The sequence below is a fragment of the Cupressus sempervirens genome, chromosome 3 (assembly GCF_028749045.1).
Source record: "Cupressus sempervirens isolate cs-2001-9-10 chromosome 3, ASM2874904v1, whole genome shotgun sequence".
Lineage (NCBI taxonomy): Eukaryota > Viridiplantae > Streptophyta > Pinopsida > Cupressales > Cupressaceae > Cupressus > Cupressus sempervirens.
This window is the reverse complement of record NC_143120.1, coordinates 816,027,846-816,036,408: the sequence shown is the minus strand read 5'-3', so window position 1 is coordinate 816,036,408 and position 8,563 is coordinate 816,027,846. Positions and strand designations below refer to the sequence as shown.

Genomic DNA, 8,563 nt, shown 5'->3' with positions numbered 1-8,563 from the left:
CACAACTGCTCTGGATTATTAAGATTGTGTCCTGGTGGATCAACTTGTCAACAAGAGCTCATTCATATGAGTTTTGTGGTGAATGGCAACAGCCAAAAGAAATATATATTATGAAATACACACTGGCCTATCAGAGAAAATATCTGTATCCTTACACTATGAGAAATAGATAACTTGCAACATGATACACAAGTTAGGATTGACTTTGATTATTTTGACCTAAAGCTGATTGTATGTCAAGTGAGCTGTTGAGAGTCTATTAACAACTTCCCGTGTTCAGATGTGTGGAATTGCTCCACACATTGATCACTAAGAGAGAAGCAGGAATATTTTTCCTTCCTATAGTTAAAATTAAATGCTATACAATGTGAAGTTCAATGAACTTAGTATAATACCTTTTTCTATTCTTTTTTTGAAAGCATCATTTGGCATCAAGATGAAATGGTAACTCTCAAAGAACATATGTGCAAACAGATGAATGTGGTGACAGACAGACAATTTTTTAGAATAAACTAGCTAAATTATTTCCAATGGAAATCTGCTAATCATTAATTGCATCTTTCTTTCATCTTTGCCTCAAAATGCTATTCTGTTTACAAAGTTGAATGAAGATAAAGTTTTGTCCTGATTGATGCACAAATCCAGCATTTGTTACCATAAGGGCAAGCTAGGTGTATGAAATGTTAGTTAATAAAAAATGGTTTTCCAAATCAGAGTTGGAGATTTGAAAACAAGGTTTAAAAACAATACATTACACTCCAAGGTTTTTGAATGGAAAACAATCAACCATAAGGGTTTATTTATGCAACTTAAAGTAATGATTGTCATTGAAATGCTGCGGCTATGAAACTAGCAATTACTAACGACAAAGATGCAAATGTAAATGTAAATGAAAAGGTGCTTGACTGGACACAGCATGTAAAAGTTGCTGGAATTGCGAAAAAAGGTCATTACTGACTTTCTTGGCTGGTCAGTTATTGCATGGACTGAAATTTGTTTGCAACAAGGGCTCCCCACAGGACACTGGCATAAAAAGAGAAAAGTGGACAGTGGTTATTTTAGATTGTTCTTGACTGGAAGGCCGAAGATATAGATTACAATGCAACAAACAAGCCACTTACCAAAAAAACTTTATGTAGGCAACATCTCAATTCTGTGGATAAAAAGAAACTAGTGTCTAATTCAAGGATGAAGGTTGAATAGCTCGATTGATTATTGCAATATTATATGTGCAGTAATAAGCATGTTTTTGTCTGAATATATTGTCAAAATGACAACATAATGACTAACAATTGCATAAGTTTGTCTTGACTGATATACTGTTTACGGAATTTAAAAAGTGCTTGTACTCAATTTTTGACTACTGATGTAAATCTCACAATCTTTGAAAGAAATTAAAAGTATATAAACTTTCAATGTGTTTGCAAGAAAAGTTCATTCCAACTAGAAAATGAGAGTGAAATATATGAAAAATTCAAGAGTAACCATGACATGATCACAAAAATCTGAACTGCACTATGTTGCCAAAGATCTTTACATTGATAAGAATCTTGGACATTATACATGGAAGGCTATTCACTTTTTTCTTCATGAAAAGCATCTTTAGTCAAATTCCAGAGATTGTTAGTAACAAATCTTGCAAGAACATTTTGTACAATATATGCAATTGAGAACTGTACAATTTTACATCAAACACCACATGCAAGTTGTTCCAGCACAAATGTGTGCTCTTCGCAAGAAATGTGCAATTCAGAACGGAGATTGGTCAGTAAAATTTCTCTTTCCCAGCTTAATGAACCTTGGGCATGAAAAGCCTCTAACACAGAGCGATATGCAAATAATTCCAACTTATGTGTGGATACATTGTGCTCGTCTGCCAGGCGAATTCCATTTTTCTTTTGCTTCTTCCTAAGTTTAGGCAGTTTTCTGGTGTTATAGTGAGAAGCATCAACAAAAATGCCCTTGGCATGAAGTGTCCCTTTGTCTACATGTTGTGCTGATTCTGAATGCCTAAATCTCTTTATTTTGTCACATTTGTCAAGACGAAAGCCCTCATCTACCTCATACATACTTTCTACAATTGCATTCCCTTGTTTTGATGTCTTCCGTTTTCTTGCCAACAAAAATAATTTTAAGCATGTGTTAGATACACTGGTGTAAAGGACTCGACATCTTAATAAACAAGTCAAGTTTTTAATAATATTCTCAACATAAGGTTGTATCCCAAAATTCAAGTAGATCCAAATAATACAATGCATGATGCAACTCTCTGACAATCAGACAAGAACCACCCCTAATAGAGCTAACAAAGTAAGATTGATATAAAAGTGTTCATATGAAGATCCAAAATTCTCAGAATCGCTAAAAAAGCCTATAGGTAAAGGAAGATGAGATCTCAAATGAATGTAAAGGTTTGAAAAGCTAACATGTGCACCAAGACATAACTAAATGAAATGGATATCTTCCATTACAAAAGAGAGATTAAAAGTTTGTTCCAACTGTTATATTAGATAACTACCTTCTTAAGATCTGACATTGCCATGAAAACCCTTCTAATTATCAATAAGAATCAGTTATATTACTAAATCTCAATGCTAATATTCTAATTATTCTAAACCAATTGTTTCAATTTTATACACTGAAAACTCAAAAACTTGTAGCAAAGATACATTGATAATTATAATTCCTCGGGGCCCAATAGCTTCCTGATATGTCATACAAGGCAGAAGTAGTAAAAAAGGGCATACATTTCTCCAGGCATAAAGATATTAGACAATTCAATGAATGTAACTACAAACAAAAGGCAATCAAGAATATGTTATTTTCCAGAAACTACAAGATCAAAATGTTTGATTCCAATGGAATATTAAACAAATGATATTAAGTCAAAACAAAGGCCTGTAAACTTTGCCCAAATTCTTAAGTTATTAGAGATATTTCGGTACATTTGAGGATTGTATTCATTAGGAACTACACTTAAGCTGGATATTTATTGTATTGTATGGGTAAGAAAGATACCCTTTCTCACTAGATAATAAAACCCATGTTCAGTGATCTACTTAAAATCTGGTAGATTATCTTGAGATTAATGTAATCGCCGAGGATAGTGGTGTCTCTATATGATAGCAAGAATGCACTGTATTTTGTTAAACTCGTGTATTGGAAGAGTAGGACGTGATATATTACTTCGTAATTCATTGTGAACAATGATACTTTAGAGTACGTAGTACATAGCATGGGATATAAATACGACATCTTTACATGTTATTTATTAATATCATTATGCACAAGATCATTGCACTTGATAGTGACATGTGAGATACGACTTGGTTGCCTTTACCATAGATAACAGTGGCATGCTCAATTACCTACTAGTGATAGGTTATGTATAGAAGATATTTCGTTCTTTAAATTATGCCTTAATTATGTTGAATTAGGTCACTGTGTTTAGTTGTCATATATGTGAAACCCTAATGCTTAGTAGAGACTTCAATTTACCATCTACGCGGTACTTATACATGATTAAGTAGGATAGAATAAAAGCTGGGTGCTTCTGTTATATGCTCAAGAGGCAAAATATTGAGCCATTCTTCAAATATTTTCATTAACAACACGACAGAAGTTAAACGGTTAAAAACAATTGCCAAACAGGTAAAGGAAAATATTTACCGGAAGAGATAATGACCATTTCCCATTCTTCCATTCCTGCCTGGTCCGAATATTGGAGTAGGGGTATCTCATGCAATTGTCATAGCAAGGGAAGTACACACTATAATATCTGTGAGGAAGAACCTCTGAGATAACACCTTCCCACCAACAATCCTTGTCAAGAACCTCAACTTGATCACCACCTGCCCAACTAATAATGTTCATCTCAGGAGGGCGCGGCCTTAATTGGTTGCATTGTAACTCCTCCATCAGAGGATGCCCCTCATCTGTCTCAAATTTATCGTACTGGACACGATAAATATTCCCCTCCTGAGACACTATAGCACCCTCAAACCAAGCCCCTACAAAACCAGGTTCCTTGCTGCATGTTTCGACTTCCATACCATTTCTGAACTTCATCTTTATACCTCCAAAAACACTTGCAAGATGCTGCTTCTTCTCAAAATAAATTAATAAATTCAGACCCAATTCAAGATCAGCTAACAAGGCAAACGAACTAAAATAACCATTGAAGTAAAACAATGTGAAAACTCTGTAATATAGCGACCACAAATCCTGGTCACATTACGTGCTGCTGAAGCCTCTTAAAATTCAGGAAAGTTTCTTAAAGTCGGACAACAATGCATGCATGCACGCTCTGTTCCGGATGTTTCTAATTCCATGCGCGCTCTGTTCCGGATGTTTCTAATTCCATGCGCGCTCTGTTCCGGATGTTTCTAATTCTCTCACACTGTATTGCCATAACTCTCCAAACTATTAATAGCATGCAACCCTGGAGTGCCTGCTACATTAGTCAGTTTCCTTCAATTCCCACACGCACTGCATTGCCTAAGCCTCTACGCATAACGCACGTATGGAGAAAAGGCTCCAGTTTCAAACTTTCGAAAACCATAATAACTTTTTCTTTATATTATTATTTTAATTTTTTTACTTTTTAAAGTTCAGAAGGTTGCATCTTAATGCTGGTGGCTATATAGCCACGAAAATGCATTTCCTATACATTGCTTTTTCTAACTTTTTAAAAAATTAATCAAGTCCTCTCCTTATGGAAGTGCATTTTAGTATGGCCATATTTGTAATATTTGCGGGCCCACAAATTTATGTCCATTGCTCATTATAGTAGTAGATTGGAAAATAACATATTTCTAACTATTTTTCAAAGTTTTATATATGTAGATTGGATGTTGTCTATGGTTTTGGTTTTGTTTTTCATATTATATATTCTTTATTGTCATTTTTAAATTTATTTTTTTCGGTTTACTATTTTAGAATATAATTGTGATTCAATAAGTAGTATATTAAAAAATTACATTGTATTTTTTAACATTTTATATTTTAATTGTGATGTCAATGCTCACTTCATTTTAATTTTACAGTAAACTCTAATTTGTCTCAATTAGTTTAATTTTTATTATTTTAGATACATGTTTATATTTTTAAATATTATTAATATGTATATAAAAGATTTGAATTATATTTAGTTTATATTTAAGATATATTGTAGGGTGTGATTTGGAGCTATTTGATGCTCTTAAGGGGGGTGCACTTGGACTTGCATCATCAGTCTCTAACATTTTGTGACGTTAGAAGGTGATATTGAATGGTAGTGTCTAGTTTTGTCACCACTTGTTACAAATTTTAATATAGACTTTCATACTTGTTAAAGTTAATACACGTGTTTAAGATATATTTGTAATGTCATTTCATGAACCCAAGTGTTCTTATCTTTGAAATGTATTGTATCTATAGTTCTAAATTAAGTTTAAGCTATTTTAGATATATGGGTTTCCTAAATTTTATTATCAAACAAAAATATTAGACACTTCTCTCTTCTTCAAACAATTATAAAACAAAAATAAAGGTACATATTACATCTATCATGCTACAATACTCTTTAAAATATCTATAGTCCATTTCCAATTAGTGGCCAAATCAAAGCCTCCCTCTTATGTGCTTCAAATTGATAGATCAAAATCATAGATAGTTTAGCCTTCATTATGGAAAAAATATCATTACCTTTCATAATATGATTTGTGATTGTTCCTTTTTTATGATATATAATGGTGATATTTTTAAAATATATTTGTAATGTCATTTCATGAACTCGACTATTCATATCTTTGAGATATATTGCATCTATAGTTCTAAGATTAAATTTAAGTTATTTTAGCTTTGTGGGATTCCTAAATTTTATTAACAAACAAAAATAGTGAACACTTCTCTCTTCTATATAAACATAAAAAAACATTATAAAAAAAAGCTACATATTACATCTATCATGTTACGATACTCTTTAAAATATCTATGGTCCATTTCCCTTTAGTGGTCAAATCAAACCCTCCCTCTTATGTGCTTCCAATTGGTAGATCAAAATCATAGATATTGTATCCTTCATTATGAAACAAAAAATCACTATCTTTCATAATATGATTCATGATTATTCTTCTTTTATGACATATGATGGTGATTTTTCTTTAACAACGTCCCTCTATTTTATTAATGCATCTACGGATGATGGTATTGATGAAAAAAAGTGTTGCATGGTATTGTCATTGATGTCAACTTGATAGGTCTTGTCATTAATGCCAATTTGAGATCAGTAATATATTTGGAGAGGTTGGTAGATATTGTGGGGTGAGTGATATAGAAGTTCATCAGATGTATACATGGAAGAATATTAATCTAGATGATTGATATGTATATGGTGAAACCTTGTTGCATATACATTAGGCTTTAGATACGAGATGTAGCTACATTTTGTTGACCTCGTGCTCAAAGACATAGTTGGTTAATTATTGAGATTAGATTGATACTTAAATTTGATTGAAGAAATCTATATAAGGCTTTAATAGTGTATTTCTCTATGATTGAGTTAGTATTTTGGTCTCCTTGTCGTATTGCATGTTCTAGGTGTGTGATTGTATTTTTAAAATTAACATTTTATAAGGTGTCCCTTCCCTAATTTTTAAGTTATACAAATTTGTGTAGCAATAGTTATATGTATGTTCTTTTATAATGTGTCTCAATTGACTCACTAAAATGTTCCATATTCCTTTTTTGGAATTCATATATTAGTGTGGACTTGGGAATCTATTTTGTAAGGTATAAGGATATAATGATGATTGGTGTTCTTCAATGCTATATCTTGTATGTGAAGTATCACAATTTATTTGGTTTGTCGTGTTTCTATTTTTTTAGCATGGTTATCATTTGTGTCAAGATTTAATAAGTGATTTATTTTAAAGATGAATTTAGAAAGGTTCTTTATGGTCTGCAATGCTTTCATTTTTGTCATATATTATGTTTTTGGCTTCTCCATGGTGGTGTAAAGACAACCAAATAATAATTTTGATAGTTGTGTTGATACTTGGGTCGATAGTATAAGTTCCTTCCATCATAGTTCATCCTAACCTATGTAATTTGATTTGGAGGACGTGTTGACGTTTTCATGGGGTATAGTTATGCATTGAATTGATTTATAATCATAATATTTCCTAATGCATGTGTTTAGAGTCGACTAATAAAGTGTTTGTTAGAGTAAACGATTAATTTTATTAAATTACCTTTACTCCCTACTTAAGATTTCACTTTATGCACATGCATAATTTCTATTTGATAATTAATTATTGAATATTAAATATTTTTTACCTCTTAGGGTTTCCCTTTTAGAGTTTTACAAACTCCTTTATTAGGATTTATCTATTGTATTTCCATCCATTCTTTCACTCTGATAATATATTCTTGCATGTTTTCAGAGCCACACCCTTGCCTTATCTCATCTTTTTCTTCTCTATGGCAAGTTCTTGCATGCAGGTGTTCTAAAGGATCTATGGATTTGTTCTCATCAACTCCTTCATGGTATCAAAGTCAAATCTCCTGTAGCTTGTTCTTATTTGGAGAAAAAGAGGAACAAGGGTTTGACAAAAGAAATTTGGGATTTTTCAGCTAATTTGAGAGTTTTTGGTTGTAGTTTTCAAATCTAGTATTCTTTGCAAAATGTTATTTTTTATTTTTTTTTGCATACAAAAAATAAAAATAAAATGAGCACTTTTTAATCAACAGGTGCATGTGAAAGGGTATTTTTTGGAGAAGGAAAGAAATTTTTTTGGAGGGCACATTGAAGACGGTGTTACCTGCAACTCATAGCAGTGTGCTTCTTGATGTGGTTTACTAGACCTACACCTTATTCCTATGAATTTCATGCATGAGCCAACGTCTGCATTGGTAGATTTGAAAAGGCAGAACTTCAAACCCCCTATGAGCATCGTACTTTGACCTATAATTTTTTTTACCTATGATTACTATCTAGATCTAGATGGCTATTTTCATCAATATTTTTCAAAAGGTACATGTGATTCTAAACTGAATCTTTTATGTTCTTTTCTTGTATATGAATTCTTTCTAGCATTTGGGGTTCAATTTTTTGCATTGCGAGGGGTAATTTATATTATTGTTTATGTCATTTACATTAGTAAATCAAAACTATTCAGAAACAAAGACCTTCTAAAAAATGGCTAAGACCTCTTCTTGTCTAGTTCCTCTAAACCCACATAACTATCACACATGGACAACTTCTATGACATGGCTTCTCCTTTCAAAGGGTTTGTGGTTTCGTTAAGATGAAGTACAACCAAGTTTACAAAGGCCTTTTGAGGTCATACAAAACAGGAATAAGATGGATGAGGCCATGGGTTTGATTTCTTTGAATGTTTCAGACAACTTAGTTTCATCTTGATGGGTTAAATTCCCCTCACAAAATGTGGGCCAAGTTCAAGGATTTGTTTGGTACCATTAATGAGTTCAAGGCACTTCAGATCGAGGCAAAGCTTACATCACTTGTACCAAATGAATTTCCCTCTATTGAGGACTTTCTGATTAGGTTTAAATATAGATC

The 8,563-nt window shown here is 32.4% G+C and overlaps 1 protein-coding gene across 1 annotated transcript; it reads right to left on the bottom strand.

The window, feature by feature from the left end:
* Positions 1–1,688: 1,688 nt before the first annotated feature.
* LOC149569286 (uncharacterized) lies at positions 1,689–4,068 on the bottom strand. Its single transcript, XM_089816875.1, has 2 exons — positions 3,767–4,068; positions 1,689–2,112 (listed from the first exon to the last, which is right to left on the bottom strand). Exons 1-2 carry the CDS (start codon positions 4,066–4,068, stop codon positions 1,689–1,691), a joined length of 726 nt encoding a protein of 241 aa, XP_089673001.1.
* Positions 4,069–8,563: the final 4,495 nt, after the last annotated feature.